This window comes from Nesoenas mayeri, assembly GCF_963082525.1.
Source record: "Nesoenas mayeri genome assembly, chromosome: Z".
Lineage (NCBI taxonomy): Eukaryota > Metazoa > Chordata > Aves > Columbiformes > Columbidae > Nesoenas > Nesoenas mayeri.
The window spans coordinates 66,019,945-66,042,325 of record NC_137542.1 but is presented as its reverse complement, the minus strand read 5'-3'; the positions used below and the strand labels follow the sequence as shown (position 1 = coordinate 66,042,325).

At 37.0% G+C, this 22,381-nt stretch overlaps 1 protein-coding gene across 4 annotated transcripts in view; it reads right to left on the bottom strand.

Annotated features, from left to right (window-relative positions):
- Window positions 1-22,381, bottom strand: part of SMARCA2 (SWI/SNF related BAF chromatin remodeling complex subunit ATPase 2) — a 118,170-nt gene that overhangs the window by 27,689 nt on the left and 68,100 nt on the right. For 2 of the 4 annotated variants that reach the window (XM_080361928.1, XM_080361929.1), the window contains exons 22-28: window positions 22,100-22,186; window positions 21,176-21,222; window positions 19,633-19,799; window positions 17,565-17,728; window positions 14,938-15,165; window positions 12,742-12,819; window positions 6,954-7,172 (exon numbers count right to left, since the gene is read on the bottom strand). In XM_080361928.1, coding sequence (XP_080218054.1) covers window positions 6,954-7,172; window positions 12,742-12,819; window positions 14,938-15,165; window positions 17,565-17,728; window positions 19,633-19,799; window positions 21,176-21,222; window positions 22,100-22,186 — 990 coding nt within the window. Of the gene's footprint in view, window positions 1-926; window positions 991-5,887; window positions 5,942-6,953; window positions 7,173-12,741; window positions 12,820-14,937; window positions 15,166-17,564; window positions 17,729-19,632; window positions 19,800-21,175; window positions 21,223-22,099; window positions 22,187-22,381 lie in introns of those variants that run through there. The other 2 variants (XM_080361930.1, XM_080361931.1) reach the window with 2 other exon arrangements.

Here is a 22,381-nt window from a genome sequence, read left to right as displayed (position 1 = left end):
TGGCAGGACTTACATTAGAGCTTGACCCTTTAATATGCACATCACAAGCTAAAAGTAAAAATCTGACATGCACACTATCTGTCTAGAGGGCCTTTTTGGTTTTCTGGGATAAATTGCAATGCAAATCATGGTCTGACAAGCAAAAACTATTAACTAAACAAAGGCTAACTGAAGAATACATAGAAGAATCCTGGAAAGGCAATGAGGCCTAAGAGGAAGTGAAGTTTCTCAACAGAATAACATACAGCATAGTGTAGCATAGCGTAGCATAGCATAGCGTAAATGCATATATGAAAAACTAAGGCAAGGCTACAAGGAACAACAAAGTTCTACAGTTATGAGTTTGAAATCTAGGTAAAAATATTTTATTACATTGTCAGATGCAAGTGAAAAGAATATCCAGTGGGTCTCCATTAAAGCGTAATTTGTAACACTCAGAACTCGACAGTTTCAGAGTACAGGATGAAATTACAGGGTTATAGTTATTGGAAAACTTTTATAGGATTTTTCCTTTCTTAAAGTTAACATTCCACTGCCAGTGTAAGGAAATACACCATTCTATTCATTGAGTACTTCAAGATGTCTCAGGAACCTAACTGCCTCATGCATTCCACCCACGATATGCCTAAGGATAGGCTGAGTAATTTTTGAGAAGTTCAGTCTGCAACTTTCCTGTTGTCCTATAGTTTCTAAGCTAGTACTTCCAAATTGCTTTCACTTCAGTTGTAGGTTTCTACGGAAGCTGGAGAGCTCTGCATATGTATACTGATCCATCAAAAGGATTACTTTTGCCTGTCACGCATGCTGTCATGCATGAAGCTTCCCATCACATTCTCAAGTCTGCCTTCGAAAGATTGCACTTTACAATAATGGTCTCTGAATGTGCTCTTGATGACAAGGCAAAATTTAAATGCTTCCCTTTTTGCAGAGTGAATAAATACTTTGGCCACAATATACACTTACAAAGGTATGAGTAACTCCTTGCCCATGCTGTAAAAGAAAATCAACATAGAAAAATCTATTGCCTCTATTCAAAAGTTTGATAGGCAACAAAAGGTCACCTACTGAATATGACCTATCATCATTACTGTCAAAGCACGTTAAAGACCATAAAAATGCAGTAGTTCCAAGTATTAAAATGTTTACCATAGCAACAGTAATGTTTTAAAGTTTTATTGCAGACTTTTTTGGTGTATTTTGTGAAGTGTTTAAGAGTTACTTCGTGTTTCAGCTTTGAATGTCGATTTGAATTTTGACTTTCCACATGAAGAATATTTCAGGCATCTTAACCACAGGGTCTAATTTTTTTTCCATGCAAAATTTTGCACTTCAAACAATAATAATACAACAAAGCCTGAAACCCAGAGTTTTAACTCATGGTTGCCAAGCATGTCAGAGAAGTATAGCTATTTCAAAGAAAATGCAGTTTCTTTTAGTCTAATCTTAACAATACTATTCACATTCTTTAGAAATACGGAAAAGTGTTTATATGACCCTATTATTCCAATGTACTCTAGGGGAGAATATACATACAAATCCAATAAAAACTGCTAATATTAGTTATGTTACTTTGCATGTTACGGTACTTGCATGGACAAAAAATCACAGACTGAACAAAAAGAATCCTATGAAAATATGGCAAGGTACTTTACTGATAGGTATTGCTCTAAAACAGCTGACTTAAGGTCTTTCTCACATAAAAACTATTTCTGGAACACTCAGAGTACCCCTCAAATACTGAAGAGGTATTTCAAAGCACTTAGTTTCCAAAATTAATACTCAATCTGCCTCCAGATTCTGAGAAAAATACACACAGTGTAAATCTGGTTCTTTCCTTAATAAACTAACAAACCCATCTTGACAAAATAGAGAATCAAAGCTATCAGGTAGATGCATTTAAATTCCCTCTCTTCAAAAGTCAAGAAAAGCCCCTTTCATCTAAACTGCTTCATTGGTTTTAATTTCACTGCCACTTAGAAGTAGCCCCTTTTTTTCCTTAAATAGATTCTGAACTGAATTTGCTGAAAAGGACATGAAAGATAGTAATAGTCAGAACTTAAAAATGTCTTGGCTTCATGAGGCCTTAAAGGCCATGTCCAACTTTCTAACCCTTCAAGAAATCAGCTTCCATCTACATAAAACTTACCAGTCTCACCTTACACATTAATAAAATAGTACCTGGGGCATCCTGACTGCTGGTCACAAAACAGACAACATCCTGGGACAGTGGACTCTTTAACCCTCCAGTGATGAAGTCTTCTAAATGTGGCTTGTTTTCCCCTATAGCTTAATAAATTCAACTGGATCTGCAATTCAATACTACAGATCCAAGTTTAAATTAGAATGCAATTTTCTGCATATGCCCTCGGCAAACACTTACTCCTGTTAAAAAGGCTTAGCAGCAAGTCAGGAAACTTTGCAATTGTAACCAGAAATGGTATAGAGGAGTAAGGAAGAGAGAAAACCAGGAGTGGAGGGGTATCATGTACATGAGCTGGGCAAATAAACTATGCGCTGGGTAAAAGCTTATTTCTTTTCTCCTCCTTCACAGAATCTCAGCCTCCAAAATAGACTTTATAAAAAAAATATCCATTGCAACTGACAATAACACCAATAGATGAAAAGTGAAGCGAAAACCATTACTGAATGTAAAGATGATTTTCCACACAGCTATTTCAGTATCTAACAAGACTATGTGATATCAAATTCTACCATCACAGTTTACAAAACCACATCATAAAATATCTTCTTAGTATGGATTTGAAAATCGTATACATGAAACTAACGCTCTCTCAGAAAACACAAACCTAACCAAAAAACTTCTAGTAACAAGCTGGCCCAACTTTACTACTTCTGATGCCAGACCTAACTTTTAACAGACTATTAGAGAGTACATAAAATCAAAAAGTTATGTGAAATTCCAACCAATGAGAAAACAAATAAAAGCATGCCCAATGTCCTGCTAGGTAGACTGATTAAACAACATATTTACCTTAGTGAGTAAACATAAATAAAAAAAGGGAAATAAAATCTGCATCACAATTATTAGAGTATTCACCAGATATTCCGTGTGTATAAAAGCCAGCATCAGTTTTCTTTAAATTTAAATAAGATTGACTAATTACAGACCAAATGCTTGAGTTTTACTTACACTCTTTAGATGGGCAAAACAAATAGTCCACCATAGTTGACTTTTGGATGTCTGTTTGAGGTAAGCAAGAGACTGCACATTTTGGTCTTAAGTAAGGTTCCCTGGGCAATGTGCAAATCTATTTCAAATGAACTGCACAACTAGGGAATAAAACTTTATTAATGTCACCTAGCCAGCAATTAAATTGAATGAAAAGCTGAATCCCTGTGCAAATGCCTTAAGAGTCTTGTAACTACTCAAACGAATCTTTTGGTTCTTGAAGCCTGCTCTAAGCAATGGGGTCATTAGTAGATGACCCCTCTAGAAAATAATCTGCCATGGGATCCAGCAAAGTATTCTGCAGTCTTGTTAGGAGTGATACATGGATAGAATCTGCTAGAGCATGAAATACTTCCAAGAATATAAATGCTTCATAGGATCAGGAAGCAAACTCCTCCTTCCTGTTTTTTTGGGAGGTTCTTTTGTATTTTTTTTTAGGAAATATGGTTGTCATGCCAACAGTTGCAGAACAGCAGGCTGCAGCGACAGCTAGTGATAAAGCCCATTTGTGTCTCACAACTTCCCTAGGAGGCTGTTATTGAATTACAGGATGTTCAAGGTAGCAGCACAATCTCACTAAAAATTGCATATTTCCATAGGTTTGGCTTCTGTGATTATTTTGTCTCCTGCTTCCAAGCTAAAGTACTTGACCTCCTAGCAAGGAAGGAGCTGACACACTTTGTCAGTATATATGCATGCATGCAGACCCAGAGGTGTGTGGCAGATCCTGTGGGGATCTGCCATGACCTTAACTATATTCTTGAATGTTGGATGTATCAGCAGAGGGGTCAGGGTCTAACTGAAAAGGAGCAGGTAGCTGATCTCCACAGTCTGAGTTGTGGCTGCTGACTGAAGCAAAACTAGAAGAGATCTAGTCAGCTTCCCCAAGACACATAGAAACAGCTGAGGATTGAGCATTATGAAATCAACTTATTAGTCAGAAATGCAAAATTTTACTCCAGAAAATCCCATGAGAAGATATCTATAAAACTGTAAAAGCAGTCGCAATAAGGGAAAATATGAGGGACATCCCTTGGTGCTGGTAAATAAATCTCACTCCTCTGTAACAGTGCAATAAACCCAGAAGTATCTATAGTTACCTTTGGGCAATGGCATGATACAGAACATGGGTAAAAAGGTGTCTTATGAATTAAAGTACGATTCTTAATTAAAAACTTACTAGTTCTTTTATTTTTTTCCCAGTTGTACTGATGTAAGTAGTTCAGTGCATCCCAGTTAACATGAAATGATTAATTGAATGTTTTCATGCAGTTGCATGATAGCTGTTACTACACTTGCATTTATTTCAAAACTCTCTCAAGCACATTTGAAAGCACAAGTTAAAATAAGTATACAACAGAATCACAGTAGTGACTGCAATGTACTGTGAAGCAACCTAACTTAGCTTTAACTTAGCTAATTTGAGAACATGCTTAATAACTCAATAAGGAAGAAGAATACTAGTTTTTCTCAACAGACTAACAAGCCACGTTGAAAAAGCTGTAGTACATTTACCATCTTGACCAGTAAAGTTTCTGTCCTGGCCTCACACAAGAGTCTCAGAAGCAAACAACGAAAACAATTACTAGCAGGTAAATGGAGAACTGGTAAGAATTTTTTTTCAAAATAGTCCTTAATGACTCTTTATCAAATGGTCCAGTGCTTTTCAGCGGTTTTGTTGTCTTTAGGAAAACAAAATAGGAAGTATGCCTACTAAATCTCCAAAGAACACCAAGCTGACTGAAGTTTACCTGAGGACAGGCTTAAAATTCAGAATAATTTTGGTGAAGAAAAGTTGGATATCATTCAACAATGGCATATGTTAAATCCTCTTACCAGTAAAGATAGATCAACTCTACAAAAAATGATACTGAAAAAATGGCCAGGAAGTAGTCCACAGAAAAGGATTAAAGGCTTATGCTGGATCAAAAATTTAACACAAGTCAATACCTTTACTGTTGAGAAAACAAAATAGTGGATAGTGAGATGTAAGCATCCTGTAAGTTATGCAAACGAACTCTTCCTCCTTATCCAAATGAGGCTGCACCTGGAATTCTCAAGTCTAGCTTCTGACCAAACTTGCACAAAGACATCAGTCACATGTAGAAAAGCTAGGGGAAATTAGTGAAAATAATCAAGAGAGCTAGAAAACAGGAACTATAGGAAAAGACAGTGACCAGCGGTTGTTAACCTTAAGAATAGACCAAACAAGGAAAAAACTCTATGATGAAGAAACGTTAAAAAAAGAAAGGCGGCAGCCTGTTCTGCATGAGCAGAGTAATTACAAGTAGTAATTGGCCTAAAATCCAAAAATAAAATTCAGACAAAATAAAAGGGAAAGTCAAACAGTAAAATACATTACCCTGTGGACTTCTAAATTCACTGCTAGGGAAGGCCTTAAAGAACAGATCAGATGAACATCTATTATAAATGATACAGGACTGGATGATTCCATTCTGAGTAGGAGGAGTAGATAATTTTTTAAGGGCTGCCATTTTTGACAATAAAGCACTTAACACAAACATCAGAACCAACTCAAGACACAAAACATGCACGCCAAATCTAACTTCTGTGTTGCCCTATGCAGAGTTTCCCATCATTAAAAATAATTGGCTTAAAATGATCTTTAGTAGATGTACACTATACTGCAAGCACTTCCACTGCAGGAAAGAGTTTGAGAATCCAGACAAGACTTACGTTTCTAGGTCTTCCTTCTCCACTGACTATGTGAAAATGTCAAGCATCAAACTCCTGTAGTTCCATAAACCTGGTTAGATTTACGGCTGATGTCTAACTCAAGCCTTTACTCCCCTAAGCTTTACATTCAGCAGTAGAATCTGGATTAGCTCTTAGCCAAGTATTGTACAATCCACTCTCACAAACATCACATTTGTAACTGAAGTAGGTAAGATTTGTACCTAACTAGCAAATCATGCACAAAAACCGCACCGTATGTTCATGTTGGCATTAAGTCTGTAATTATTCTATGACAAAACTTACGCTGTCCAACCACGTTGACTAGTTTTGCACATACAACACTTTATCTATATGTTTTGGAAATCTTAACATTATCAGATTTCCAGGTTTTGAAAAGACCTTCCATCAGTCCTCACCTCCTTCCCACCCTTGCTGCTACCATTCTGAAAAGGCATCTGTATTAGAATTCATTGGATATGTATTTTGCAGAAATATGGCAAGATCCCTCAAGTACAAGAAAATTGTAGATTTGGTGTGAGTAAAGTTTAGAATCTTTACTTTCAGGTCTTAAATGCTCGTATCATTCATCAAGGGTTTTGATCTCAGTGGAGTGAAGAAATGTTCAGGACTTGGAAATGAAACTGTATGAGATAAAGAAGACTCACATTAAAGTTTCCAAATTCTTAAAAGGGTTAAATTCATGTATTTAAAAAAAAAATAAAATCAAGCTTCTGCAGCACAGAAAGCTGTATGATACACCAATCACCGGTCCTCTCCACTGTGAAAGAATCCATCATATGTCTTAAAGAAGACACTTACAGAAGTGTCTAAAGACATAAGAAGTATGTCAAGATCCATGGCAATAAAACAGTTTGCAATAGAATGCTATCATAGTCTTCATCCTTATTTATGCCTTCAGCACAGCAGCAAAACCTGAATATTTAGGTCTTAACGACTACATTGTACTCCCTCCAGTGCAACTGTGCAGTCTTCAAAAATGAAAAAAACCCAAGACCACAGATGAATAAACTTAACTGTAAAGGAAACAACAAAAGGGACAACCTACCCGCAGCCATTGTTTCTCTGTGAGGGCATCACTGTAATCCACATCTCTGCGTTGACGGGACCCTCTTCCAAATATTTTCTCTTCTTCTTCTTCACATGTAAGCCTTTCAACTTCGGCATCATCCTTAATAATCCAGGAAGGCAATTCATCCTCCTCCATCAAGCGAGGCTTACGCTTGGGGTTTCTGGCATCCTCCCTGCGACGGTCCATGTCCATGCGCTGAAAGAGCAGTTGGGAAAGAATAAAAGAGTTTTAAGGGCAAATATTAAGTGAACCATGGAAATTCCCGGCTATCTAATGATACTTAAAACTTTATACCAAGTCCTTCACATGTATTTCCCTTCCACAATACTTCTAAATACTTCTAAAATACAACTATAAAAAGAAGAAGCTACACTTGATGGTTGATTTTCAGGTAAGTTCACTACTCCGTAACTAGCTTTTACTGAAGTAACTGGGACAATACAGAAGCTAAGTGATACAAAGCAGATCACAAGAATGCTGTTGTGTCTTGTTAATTAAACAACTCCCTTTTTTGAACAGGTTTTACGGTTTCTTTGTATTCATAAATGTGACCTACAAATAGTAATCACTCCTTGACAACATCCCCAAAAGGCATTATTATGTAACTAAAAAGAATAACTGAAAACATCCCAGTTTTGTGATCCGGAATATCAGAAGAAAATTTAAAAGCTGGTATTGGAAAACAAAGGAATCAGGAGAGAGAATTAAGAAATTCAGAGAAAAGCTTGCCTACACAGTCTCAGGAAGCCAACATGCTTAAACCACTGATTTTTTCCAGGTGGGACTGCTGTACAAATCAACAATCAGAACACGTACAAAAAATATCAGAGGAGGTAAAGTGTTAAAAGTGTTAGAAGGTAATCTGAAGACTTTAAGCTGAAACCAAAATAATTACGTAAATCAATTTCAAGTGTGGTGAACATCTACCTCAGAAAACACATATGGTTACTCAGGATACATTCCCATGATGTACTGTAGTCTCATAATCCTGTTGGGGAAGCATTCTGTGAATCTGATTTGCATTTTTGAAGTAGCCCAAATCAGTTAATACAAATAGCCTTTTCAAACAGGCTTTTTGAAGAGTCATTTAATACTTAGACACTCACTAATCAGTTGCTAAGCAGAGAAAACGAACAGGTGGCCACTAAGCATTTAATTTTTACATCTGAAAAACTGACATAATTAGACTGGCACCAGAATTGGTGGTAGAGTCAGAACAGGCTACTGCTTTGGCCAGTAAACATTTGTAAAAAGCATTTTCGATTATGTGCAAATCTCCCTCTTGCTTGTAGGATGCTGCACTTATACTGGATACCAACTAGACATTGTTTTATACCCTTAGCCAAGACAAAGACATGCATAAATTCAGAGGTATTATCTGCCTATAGGGACAGCTCAAATCCAGCCATATTTACTAACTGAGACTTAATAACGGAACTGTTGAATATGGTCAATCTTCTCTCATCTTGGCACTGTGGACATAGAAACATTCCCAAAATACTGCTTCGGGCACAGCATCCTGCAAACTATCTTCATCATCTTGTCTGGTGCCCTATCTGATTTCTAAACTCAGTGAAAAGCAGAATGTAAGATGTGTGTCTTCAGTCTGCAGGTCCAGCTACATTCAAGAAGCAACTATAAATACCTGCAGGTTCTCCCCATCCTTCATTACCACAAACAATGATGAATGGGCTGTATAGCCTTTTATTTTTTAGAGCAGACTTCCACATTTCACCTTTTAAAGAACATACCATTCAGTCTGAATTCATTTCAAAAAATGTCTCATTCAAGCCACACATGTGGCTTGGTTTCGTGTCAACATGGCAATCGGCAAGCTGTACTGAGAGAAGGCCCAGACGAGACAGGTGGGATAGGTTTCTCGATTATTTAGCAGAGAACTTCAGTGAAGTCAGGAACATCGTATTATAACAACATTAAGTATAACAAGTGAATGTTGAAACTTCACTTTTTTTCCCTGATAACCATGTTTCTATTTACAAGGCAAAGACTGAACACTACAATAGTATACTTAAATAGCTGTCTTCTAGAATAAAAGCACTTAGGAAGGAAACTTAGAAGACATTCTCAGTTAATCAGAAATATAAGAGAAACAAACAGCCATTTTTTTTTTCCTTAGGATACTACTCAAACCACTTATCTCTAGGTAATATCTCGTCCTGTCTTCCCATATCTTACCAAAACATGTATTTCCAAACCAGATCTACCTTATTTTATTGTAAATAATTATGTGATTTTACTTACAGTGTCCTTCATGAGGTCTAAATGCTGGAAATAAAGTCCTACACCACTGATGATTACACATAAGTGAAAAACTTGAAGTGTTGGCACAGTCAAGGCCTAAACCTTCCAATTTAGAAAAAACACAGAGCACTGCTGTCTTGTGAACTGTGAATGGTTATCCTAAACTTTTAAATTATTACTAAATAAGTCCTTAAAAAAACACCCAAGTCACTTAGTGTAAAACCAGTAATTTATACACTCAGTTGCTGCTATATTGCCATTGTGGATTCAAGGAGATAACCTACTGGAGCTGTGGCATCGATTCTGGTGAGAGGCCTTCCTTGAAAGGCACTCTTCCACTTGAAAGGCAGGTTTTACATCAAGAAATTTTATTTCAGTAAATATAACATTAAAAAATAACTTAAATATTCCAGGAAGAGTAACATTTGTTGAAGCAGACTATTATGAAAAGACAAGAGTTGTACATATCACCCTGAAACATTGACCTTTCCCCGAATATATTCTAAACTTTTTTACAACACGATTAAGTGTCGTCATTTGCAATGAATGTGAAAGTTGGACAGTGTGACGTTTGAGGCTATCTAGAGTTTTCACCTATTGTTGTGTATGTGGAGTCTCTGAAAAGGGGAACAAAGTCCACTTGTACATATTCTATTTCTGAACAGTGTATTTAGCTCTACAGCTACATCCCAGGATATATGTCAAAGAATACTTAGAACCTGAAAAGTGACCACAGAACAGCTTCTTGAAGAACCCACCTACTCTCCTGCACATTGTTTCAGAACTTCTCACTTTAACTAAGCAAAATACATATTTTTACACCTCTAGGCCTAGTTAAATGAATAAACCCAAACACATTTTTCTTGGTTATGGAAGTTTGCTGAATTTTGATTATGTCTCCACAACCTTCGCAAAGGGAATGAGGCAGCATAGGCATCACTGAGGTAAGGAGAATACAAACCTATCTGTGCTCCTTACCTGACTATGCAAGACCTAAAATACTGATAAAAAGACAGCAAGCAATCCTTACTGCCAAACTTGTTTTTCAGACTTTTATAACTAAACAGTTCACTAAAATTAAAAAACAAGTCTTTATCAACAGTTAAAATTATTTCTTAGCCATTAATACTTAACTTTCCTGCTTCTATCTTAAGTATTTTCAAACTCCTGTCTTTCAACGCATGTTAGTTTTGAATCTTCAATTTTTTATTACGTAACTACCAACGGTTCACTCTCCCTTAAAAACTTTCAGGTAAATTAATAGGAAAAACATAAACACAGCCCACACAGTGCTAAAACTGTCTTCGCTCCAGGACCCTCAAGTGTTTTACTGAATGGTTGCTAACAGCCTTCAAACTTAATCCAAAAAGATGAACTTACAGAAATTTCCTGCTGACATAAATCCATCAGCTACTTTCACCCTATGGATCAGTTCTTCCCTTTTCAGTCTGAAGGAGAAGTAGTGAGCAGCTTATTCCAGCAGCACATCAGCTTTCACAGAACTGAGGGTACTTGCAGCCAATAATTTGGGTGAAATTATTCCTTTTGAGTTTTGGATCAAATGACCACCTCTTGGCTTCTGTCATGTAAATCTCCTTACACCCAGCTCTCAGAAGGAAAGTTTAAAAACAGAAGTGTATGTAAGCTCTAATTTTCCGTGTAGGGATTTCAGTTCTGAGATAAGATTAAATATAACTTAAGCTAGCAACTCAGCAATGATAAAAGGCATGGCCATGTAGGGGAATAAGGCCTTTGCCAACTGTGCACCTGAACAACTGTCCCTTATATAAAAAGGGTCCCTACACATCTGTGTACCAGTGAAGTTTTACAGATAAATCCTTCAGCAGAAGTTGGTGAGGGAGTGAAAACCTGTGCCCCTATCAATGGTGGCTTCTGTGGCCACCACCTGATGCACTTTCATTCATGCACATACAAGTGTCTGTCCTGTTGCACCATGCAGAACAAAGCAGCCTCTGTAGAATTAGAAGGGATACCACTTCACTTTCAGTGCTTAAGTATTCCCTGTTGCTGTGTCAGTGATTCTCAAAGGTCCTTCAGCAACCCCCATGTGGAACACACACCAAAAGGTAAGAGCCATGCCTGCACTGACGTTTTAGTAATTATTCCAACAGGGTTTTAGCAGCATTAAAAAAAAGTGAAGTATTAAAGAGTTTCTCGCATTTGGACCACTGTGACCGGCTCTATTTCAGTAAACATTCAACAGTTGTAGCAGCAGAGACGCAGCTAACTGGGCCCTTGACAAAACCACCAGCAAACCCCAGTTTGAAAAAGAAAACAGCAAAAAAAACAAAGAAAACAGCACTGCCAGTATACAAATTTACTATCTTCTAAGTTCCTGTAGTTGTCCTTGTGCCAAGGTTTAGGGCAAGGTGGCAATAAAAAGTGGCAGACGCTCCCTGTTATCCCCTCTCCTCCCGTCACCCCTTTCCTTTAGATCGGAAAGATGACAGGAAAGATAAGGGGAAAGGAAAAGAGACTTAGACTTCAAGTTGGAGAGTTTTAAAGGGTTTTACTAATGCTACTAATAAATAGAGAATATATACAAAATATACAAAACCAATCTTGAATGCTCAATGTGGAGTTGGCGTCACTCAGCAGCGGAGCTGGGTGTGCGGAGCTGGCGGCTCCAGCAGGTGCAGCTCAAGACCCCAGAAGTCATAAGCGGGACTGCACAGCAAACCGGAACCTGGTTGCAGGATGCAGGGCCTGAGGCCCATAGATCACAGGCAGACAGACAGACAGAGTGCTCTCTAGATGCTGGCCATGGTCGAAGAGAGTGACCCTCGTGATCACCCTCTTATATAGGGGGTATGATGATTATGGGATGGAATACTCAGTTCATCCTCAGTTTATCAGTTCTAGTCACCTGTTCCATCCACCCCTCCTCAAACAAGCCTCTCTCACAACAGAACATGGGAAAACTTATCAGTCTTTCTTGGCTACCATAGTAATAAATCTAAACGTGAGCTTCTTCAGCATTCCGTTGGTGGTCTTATCAGCACCGAGTACAGCATCCAAGGAAAAATATGCAGGCTAAAACTCAGAAAAGTACAGACACCTAGAAGAACTTAGCTGAAAGAAAAAATCACTAAAAAACAACTGGTCTTGTTTTTAACAAAACCAGGACACCTTGTCAATATCAGAACCCAAAAGTCAGAAGAAATGTTGAAACATAAAAGTGTGTTGCAGAATCAGCAAGCCAAACCGTGACTATCAGTTTTGCACTGTAAAATTGTCAGGTCATGCTAGACCCTCCCTCCAGATTGGCACTGTTCCACTATGCTGTCTGAAGGATCCCTGAAGTCCTTCTGTCATGTGAGGAACCTGTATTTCAGTAGACTACCTTTCTTCCCTCAGATAAACAATGCATGGAAATAAAGCCTATTTCTCCAAAAAGATTTTCTAAAATTGGAACGACAGGTTAAAGCCTTTGTTAAAAACACTATAGAAGATATTCTACTTATGATCATATCATCCTTACCATAAAGTGATCAAATTCCTCCTCACGTCGAGCAATCATCTGATTCAGAGTCTCATCATCAGGAACTTCGTCTTCCTCCTGGTTATGCGCAGATGGATAAAGGTATTAAAAAGAAGCTACACACAACTTGCAGTAACAGCCTCCATCAGGTCAGTGTTGCACTGAACTTCCTTCTGTCACAATGCGTGTCAAACACTCAAAATGAAACTAAAACTTTTGAAGTGTTCGGCAATTCAGAAGTAATGCAAAATAGACAAAATTAGAGACACGACTGGGACTTATCAACACCTTCATAAATTGAGAAAGAGGAAATGAGCAAATATGCAACCAGGAAATTCTGGGTTGTGGTTTTCCTGGGTCAGAAGCTTCAGTTAAAATATATGCATTTCCGTTTTGCTGTTCTACAGTACTCCCAGATAAATACAATTTTGCATTATGAAGCCTTTGCTGTCAAAAGCAAGGAGAATCAGAAAGTCCAGCTTAAAAAAAAAAAAAAAAGAAATGTGTCATTATACTGGAAAAAACTCTGCTGAATAACTTTTGATCATTACCTGCTTACAAATTGAGATGTGAACTTCTGATTTCAGAAAAAATGAATTATTTCATAAAAGCAGAAACAGTCCTCAGAAAAACTTGGAACCGTATAATTCAACTAAAATGTTAAACAGCTATGATATCCACTTAAACAGAGTCCACAATGTTCAGTTTCCCTCCCTAAATTATTGTGAAAGCACATGGCATTTAAAAACTGAAAACAGCTCAATAGAAATAATAGAACTACAGACTGCTTACTGAACCTATGTTACAGTATGCTGCAGACGTAGAATTTTTCATGAAAACTCATGTTTTGTACTCAGTGAAATGCAAGTACAGAATGCTGTATACAGTTAATACTCCAGAGCTTTTTTTTTCCCAGAAATAAACAGAAAAGGTCTTTAACTATATCCAAACATTTTCTCTCCACTAGCAAGATTTTTACACTTTAGAAAAAAATATTCTTTTTAATGCAATTCCCAACAAAGAACTTAATGTACGTACGATTTCAATTTTAATATGAAAAAAGCAACTGGGAAAATGATAGAGAGCTAGTTCTTCTCACTTCTAGTCAGTGCTCCTTCAGCGTTCCAGAAAATGAAGTTATATAGTTACACACAAGGAGAAAAAAAAGACTACAGATCCCTTCATTTATGATCATTGAAGAATATGACCCTCATGAAAGTTTCACATGCTTCCTATCATCTCAAAGAGAGCAACCTGTGACCTGCAAAAAATAAGGGATCCCACAGCAGAAGCTGCAACAGTGTCCATATCATCTATGGTTACTCTGAATAATCGTATTGCCAACAAGGTATGCTCGGCAGAAGAAAAAAGTTATAAACACTAATCCCAACAAAAAAAAAATGCCTTCATGAGCATATCATTCATATTATTCAAATATATATTTCTAAATGCACAGAAATTATCTCTTTGCTTTATCTAGTACTGCTAACAGAAAAAAACAGAGTAAACAGGAGAGGAAAGAAGAAAGAAAAACAAGGGGAGTTTTGATGCTGAATTCACAATAACTACTAAGAAAGTACAAATAGAATATGGTGCTATACATAAAAATGTGAAAAGCTTTGATATGCAAGTTTAAAGCATGCTTAGCATGGGAATATTTAACGAGGTGACGATTAAACAATCTCGTTATTAGCTATGCTAGTCCGTATTTGCAAGTAGAAGTTGTTTTGATATTAATAACTTAACCAAGAGATTTACTTTTTCTTGTCAGTCTCTCATTTAATATTCAAATTTTGTTTCCAGCTCTATTGCAATGAATAAGCAATGGCCGACCACCGCACAATGGTGCAAATTCAATCCTATTTACTCGCCATATCTGAAAACCAGATGACTTCATTTAACATAAGCTTTTCTGGAAAAAGCTTTGTTTACAACAATTTTTTGAAATTATGAAAGGGCAGAATGGGTTTAAGTCACAATGCCTAATTCTACCCTACGATTTAACCGTAACCATTACATCATAACCTATTACTGTGACCAAAAACAGAGAGAAAAATGAAGTTGTTTGTTTGAATGGATGGTAAGAATATGAAGACATTTCTAATTTCAAAGGAGATGACAGTCTCTGTAACTGATGAAAAAATGACTCACTACTTCCTGAAACATCCTCTTGCTGATTACTTCTAACTACCTTACCTCATTTTCTTCTTCATGCTCCAATATAGCCTGTAGGAAGGCTCTTCTTTCATGGCTTGAAGACTTCTGATCAAACATTCCAGCCTGAATAACTTTTTGATCTACATTCAGCTTATACTTAGCGGCTGCAAGTATCTTCTCTTCCACACTGTTCACAGTGCACAGTCGCAGGACTCTAACTTCATTCTGCTGACCAATTCGGTGAGCTCTGTCTTGGGCCTGCAAGTCCTATTAGGCAAAGAATAGACAGAGTGATTTATGTTTTAAGTGTGCTACAGAAATTGTTCTCTGCTTAAAGGACATTATAATGCTGAATTCTTTCTGGGATAAAAAGGAAGTTCTCAAACAACAGTTCAACTTAGTTCACATGGGTGATTCCTCATTGTTTTCGTTACCAAAACTTCGTCAGACCCAGGTAGGGGAAAAAGTGAAAGGAAAAAACACAGATATGCTCTGTACAGAGTAAATGTAGTAAGCCCAAAACTTCTTGAAAGCTTGTGCAGTGACTGAGAAGGCTTGGTTATTATTTACTTCTGTTCAAAGCTCTTGGCCTTCCAAGCCACTATGAGCCCTGAAGTAAAATATGCCTTGAATGCTGGAAAAGAAAGCAACAGAATTTCTGTGAAAAAAACCCATACATTAACTTACCTACTAAAGGCCATTGCTAATTCTTAAATATGTTAACTAAAACTTACTTGATCTGTTGAATTGGCTTTTAACTTGGAATATCTGTGTTAAAACAGCTTAAATACGACCTTCCTCACTGAAAGATCCTAGATACAAGACCGTGAATCAATGTAACTATTTTTTGGTCAGATTATGGCACTTAGAAAAGGTGGAAGTAAACAGTGCACTGCAGGTCATAGGTAAAGAATTTATTTTATTAACTCAAAATCTTCTCTATTTTCTTTAAGGAAAAGAGAAATCTATTAAATCCTACAGATGATGTGTTTCTACTTCAGCATAGTCAGATAGTGAAGGGTATCTAACCCCAAAATGCTATTGCAGTTTTGTTGTACCTCACAACACACAGATTTCTTAATGTAGAGGAAAAAAAACAACAGGCAATGAGTTCTCCTATTTCAGTCCAGCACCTTGCTTTTAGTACCATTCTTAGCTCTTACCTCCCACAATTACCTCCTGAGCACATATGATGCAGGCCCTGCAAGCTAAATGTGTATTTGAAGCTTGCATTAACAGTGAAGCTACAGTATTAATTTATGTAATAATTCTCAGAAGCACAGGAAAATGGTAAAGTGAAGACATACAAGTTTTAATTTCTGGAACTACACCGTTTAAGTGCTACACTCCTCTTTCCCCTCTTCCCCAGCTATACCTTTCTAGCACACTGCTAGTTAAAATGAACAAATCACTCCCATCTTCAAGAGAAGAGAAAACTGCCTGTATTGAAAAGGCAGCTGAGGGGAGACCTTATTGTTGTCTACAACTACCTGAAAGGAGTTTGTAGCGAGGTGGGTGTCGATTTCTTCTCTCAACTAACAAGTGATAGGACAAGAGGAAATCGCTTCAAGTTACATCAGGGGAGGTTTATAATGGATATCAGGAACAATTTCTTAACTGAAAGGGTAATCAAGCATTGGAACAGGCTGCCCACGGAAGCAGTTGAGTCACCATCCCTAAAGGTGTTTAAAAGACATGTAGATATGGCACTTAGGGACATGGTTTTGTGGTGGACTTGGCAGTGTTAGGTTCACGTTGGAACTGATGATCTTCAGGGTCTTTTACAAATCATAGAATCGTTTAGGTTGAAACTTAAAAACCTGCCCATTGAATACTCCAGAAAATATTCTGTAATTTTTACTATACTGCAAAGATTGTACTCTGCATTAAACTTGTCTGTGAAAGTGACCTAAAGACCAAGAAAAATACAAAAAATAAAGTGCTTTCTCAGCTGTTTTTAAAACCTCTAAATATAATTGCTCCAAATTTCTTAAGCCTTGCTTTAAATAATTGGTCATCATGGCATCTATGGGAGTACTGCCTTGAAAGTTCTACATAAGACTCTTTTTAACATAGCTTACGTACCTCCAGAGATATCTAACTTATGTTCTTTAAAAAAAAAAAAAAGAGGAACTAAGTGACAAAACTTCATTTACCTCTTCTGACTTTTTAAAAATGAGCTAAAGTGGTTTGATACTCTCTTTTCCTGGTGATCTGTACTCACTACTACCCACCTACACCAACAGTGTAAGTTCAATGTCGCAGGCCAAAACTGCTGCACTCATATGGCCCCTCACTTCCTGAGCCAGGCAGTGTTCTGCACAGCCTTTACTAAAATATTGCAAACTATGTACCAAGACTCAAATGGGACTTACTTATTAATGCCCTGAGGTTACAGAATGAATACAGTTATACAAACAAAGCAGTTCTATAAGGATCCTAGCTCTGAGGATTCCCTGTGACTCAGACAAAACACAAACAGGCACAGAATCACTTCATAGATTCAAGCCAAAACATTTCCTGATTATAGCAATTTGCCCCACTAATTCCACTTACCTGGATCTATTTCTTTCACCCTAGGCTATATCCCCAATTTAAAGAAGCAACCCACAAAAAGCACCACAAATTCTTTGCATATTTCATGAAGATAAGTAAATAAAAATAACCTGGTGAGGATTCCAGTCACTATCAAAGATTATAACAGTGTCAGCAGCCTGGAGATTTAAGCCTAGTCCTCCAGCCCTTGTACTCAGCAAGAAGATAAAGTATTGTGACCCAGGTTCATTGAACTTCTTCAACAGAGCAGCTCGATCCTCTGATTTTGTTGTGCCTGAAAAGAAATTAAAAAGAAAATATATAACAAAAAGAAAATATATAACAAAATGTGAACCAAAATAATATAAATAGTCAGTTAGCTAAAGGTACATGTGGAAGGGAACTTTAGCTTACTTGCTCTTTGCCATCTCTGTCACATTTTTCAAAATACAGAATAAACACTGGCCACAAGTGTTTTGATCAACTGCTTATCACATGTAAGAGACAGACTTCTAAATATCTCTTTATAAGTATTTCTTTTGACATTTTAAAGTGGACTGTAAAATGTTGGCTAACATTGTTATACCTTTTTATGGCTCACATAAATTTCAACTGAATTTACTATAAACAAACAGAAGAGTGTTCCAGCTTTGATTAATGCCTTCTGGCCACAACAGCATCTAAATATTAAGTTGCTTATCTAGAAACTTATCAAAATGTCAGAGTAGGCTTTTAGAGTCATAATTAATATAAAAGGGTTTAAAATTCTTAAAATATCCTATCTTGAAAGTGATGATGTACAATGGCTGGGGGAGAGCAATCAATCATAGTAAAAACATACACAAAGTTCCAAGTAAAAAATAAGCCCTGTGCACTCTGGCAACTGGATGAATTTCATGTACTTTGACAAATGTCTCTTTGGATCACCTAACATAGTCCACTGTTTGCCTTTTTACACTTCTGTCTGTAACTGAAAGCCAAAGAGAGTCTGCTATTTTTATTCAGGTATCTGTTTATGTACAGACGACGAAGTTTTTCTGTTACTGTGGTGGGTTGACCCCAGCTGGCTGCCAGACGTCACCCCACACACACCTCTCTCACTCCCTGTGCAGGAGGAGAAAATAAGATGGAAAAGCTCCTAAGCTGAGATAATAACAAAAGCAAAAGCTGTGCATGAAAGCAAAGCTAAAAGAGGAATTTATTTGCTACTTCTCATCAGCATGTAGATGTCCAGCCACTTCTTGGAAAGCAGGGCCTCAGCACCCATAATGATTGCTTGGGAAGACCAATGCTGTAACAAGGAATTTTCCTGCATCATCTTCCCTTTCCTCAGCTTTTATTGTGGTGCATGTCCCTTTGGTGAGTTTGAGTCAGCTGTCCCAGCTGGTCCCCTCCCAGACTCTTGCCCATTCCCAACCTACTGGCCTTGGGGGTGCAGAGGTGGTTTGAGGATAAAGTCTTTGCACTGTGCCAGCCCTGCCCAGCAACAGTCACACACTGGAGCGTCACCACTAGTGTGCTACCAACCCTGTCCAGCCACAAACACAAAGCACAGCACTACATGGGCTGCTAGGAGGAAAGTTTACGTACATCCCAGTCAGACCCAGTGCAATCACACAGTCAAAATGCTGGCCCACCGAGACCCATTCCCTTAAAAAGCACGTGATGTGAGTAGAAAATGTGAGGAGAACGCTGGATAGATCTACTTATATGTTAAATTTCAGCACGGAAGGTTATCCGTCACCACAAAACCAGAAAAGAAAAAAAAAGGGTTCATGTCACAAATTTAATTAACTACGTCCAATACCTTTAAGAAAATAAAGAGCCATATTTACCATATTGTATATTGCCACAGACATTCTATAGCAAGAAAAATAATTCATTTAAAAATACACGGTGTAAGGTAATTTAAAACATTTTAAATGTCACATAATTCATCTTTCTTGAAGGGAAGCATTAAAACACCTGCACATCACAGGTGCAAGGATGGTTTTGTTAGCACGGTACTATGTTCTTCAGCCAGTTTTGATAAAGACATCCTGTGGCACAGTGACACAGCTCATTTGTGGTTCAGTTTCATTACCCCACTTTACATTTGAGGATAATAGCATTTCAAGTTTGTGTTCATTAATATTTGTAAAGGAAGAAAATAATCCTCAGCATGCTACCTTATCTTTTTTTTTTTTTCATTTAGCTTACCATCAAGACGCAGGTAAAGGAAATTTCGGAAGGCAAAGTAGTCTTCCATAATGGTCATAAGTGATGTCATTTGGCAGAAAAGAAGCACACGATGATTAGTAGCTCGTAACTTTGGTAGAATACGATCGAGTAGCTCAAACTTCCCTGAGGCCCGATAAAGTTCAGCTCTGTTGAAGAGAAAAAGCACAATAAGTGCCAGAATAGGCAAACATTTAGGAAATTTTGCAGTCATTATCAGGTCAGAGTATAACAGAGAGATTATTCTACTTAAGATAAACAAGACTAAATGCACTTCTCTTTCTTTAAAACTGTTTATGTTGATTAAAATAAAAAATAAATACCCATGTGAATTCCTATTTGGAAAGGATTTTTCTTCAGTTACAAAAACTGTGTGGACTTTTAACCACACAGAATACCCTCCTTTATGAAACTCAATTCTGTTTCATTACTTATCAAAACACACATTATTTCCCAGCTAGATCAGCGTTTTATCAGTGAAGACATTCACCTGCTAGTTTTGTGTTCAACTGCCATTTACTGCAGCTGTAACTTTTATTCACCAGGCACGCATTAGAAACAATTCACTTTCCACTCAATTACTATGCGCATGAAAGTAAAATATTCCAAACTGAACTAAAATACAGAGACTGGAAGCAGTTTGACAGGATATATTCTTTAACCATGTAACCTCAGTAGTCTGGAACAACGTTTAGTTGCTTTCATAAGCGCTCTTCCGTATTCTATGCTATGAATGGCAAAACAGGCCCTTAGCACTGAAATTCAAATCGTAACTGAGAAAACTACTAGAAGTACACAGGATGTCTACATCAGCACCACAGTGATATGCCTTACAAAAATTAATTTCACATAACTTTTTTCTAACCTTGAGCTTGTACTCTCAAAATATGATTTATCATTAGAAACAGTATACTTAAGTCCACAAGATACATGGCCTTCTGACATGCACATGTCATCAGCAAAAGACTAAACTGTTCAGGAGACAAGTAGACCGGTATACCAGTCAATGAGAAAAATAGTCTGGTATATTGGTTAAGGAAAAAAAAATAAATATCATTAAGAACTGAACAGGAAGGGAGTCAGGTGGAAGACACACAGGGTCCCTTCAGAAAGTATTTATTTTAGACAGCTGCACAAAGAAGTGCCAAGAAAAATATTTAAAACATTTTTTCTCTCAAAAAATTGAAGAAATGATACTTTAATTTACAATGGAGATAGTAAAGAGGAAAAAGCAGAAGGCAAAAGGAAAAAGAAAGAGAAGACAATCCCAATTAATAACTCTGAAGAGTCATTCCAATTAATTTCAGACGGTATCTAAGCTATTTCAAAGTAACAGTTTACAATCTTTTCTGTCTGTCACCGTGAAAGAGATGAAGGCTCATAAAAAGCTCATATAACAGTTCTCGTCCTGTTATCTTTTGCTTTAGATATGTGCCAGGAGTTTGTTAGCATGTTTCTTCCAGAAAAAGAATATGACGCAGTAGCTACACTACAATATCATGAAGAGGAAGAAAAACTGAGTTACCCATTGATGACACCATTTGAGTAGCCTAAATGTTCAGCGAAGGACTCCTGCAGAGTTATAAGCAATAAAAAGATGATTACAAACTACACAGTAACCCAAAATTATGCATTCTTGTGTCAAATAAATTAAATACATGAGTGTTTAGGTTTGAGTTGCATTATGTTCATACTCCTGGAATCCACATTGTAGTAACAGTGCTCTGCTTAGTGTTTTCCTGTTCTACTATTACTTGAAATTCATGGTTTGTAGAAGTAACTTCCATCAGCATACATTTTACCAGATTACAAATACAGTAGAACCTAATTAATTCATACTAATTACTGGAAGATCCATTTCTAAATTAGTCAATTTAATAGTTAGCATACAAAGAACAAAGAGGGAAAACAAAAACAATAATACATCACAGAATGTACTTAATTATTCATTCATAAATGTAGCTACTTTCCAGATAGTTATGACACTTTTTATCTTTGCAGATATACTGCTGTATTTATATAGTTTGGATCCTAATCAGAGATGCTATCTAGATAGTACATTGTTACTGAAAAAGCAAGGTAGATTTGGTTTATATTGTGTAAGAGTAGCAGTTTGCTAGCCATAAAGTTCCTATACATGGCACTTGGAACTAGTGTCTCTACATCATAAATTAAGTCTAAACAGAGATGAAGTTGCTCTGGAACATTTAAATTCAAAAACTTTCATTTTTTTTTAAAGACAGTGTCTCCACAAGATTAAATGCTTTCAAACTAGACTTCATATTACCAATAAAAAGCTGGCTGTCCATTTGCTTCTAAAAATAAGGGACCATAATGATCGTGTTTTTTCAAAAGTGTCCTTTTCAGCACAAATGATGTGGACAGAGTTTTCTGTTTTGTTAGCCATCTGAATAAAAACAAGCCCAAAAATCAAAACAGTAAGTCTTACCTCAATGTGTTGAAACATGTACGGGTGATTGCATATCTTTCTCAATTGCATGATAGTGTTCATAAGAGTTTTTGCCCCACCTTTTCCCTGTGGGTACAAGCAATGCAAATCAAGTTATTAATCTAATTTCTTACCTTATTAATAAAGCTTTTGAAAGATATTTTCAAATGAAGGCATAAAAATACTTCTACCCCAAACCTAAACACCACATCACTAATTAAAAAAAAAACTACTGTAACTGTGCAGCTACAGTAGTAAATTCATCTACCATAAGGATGCTCC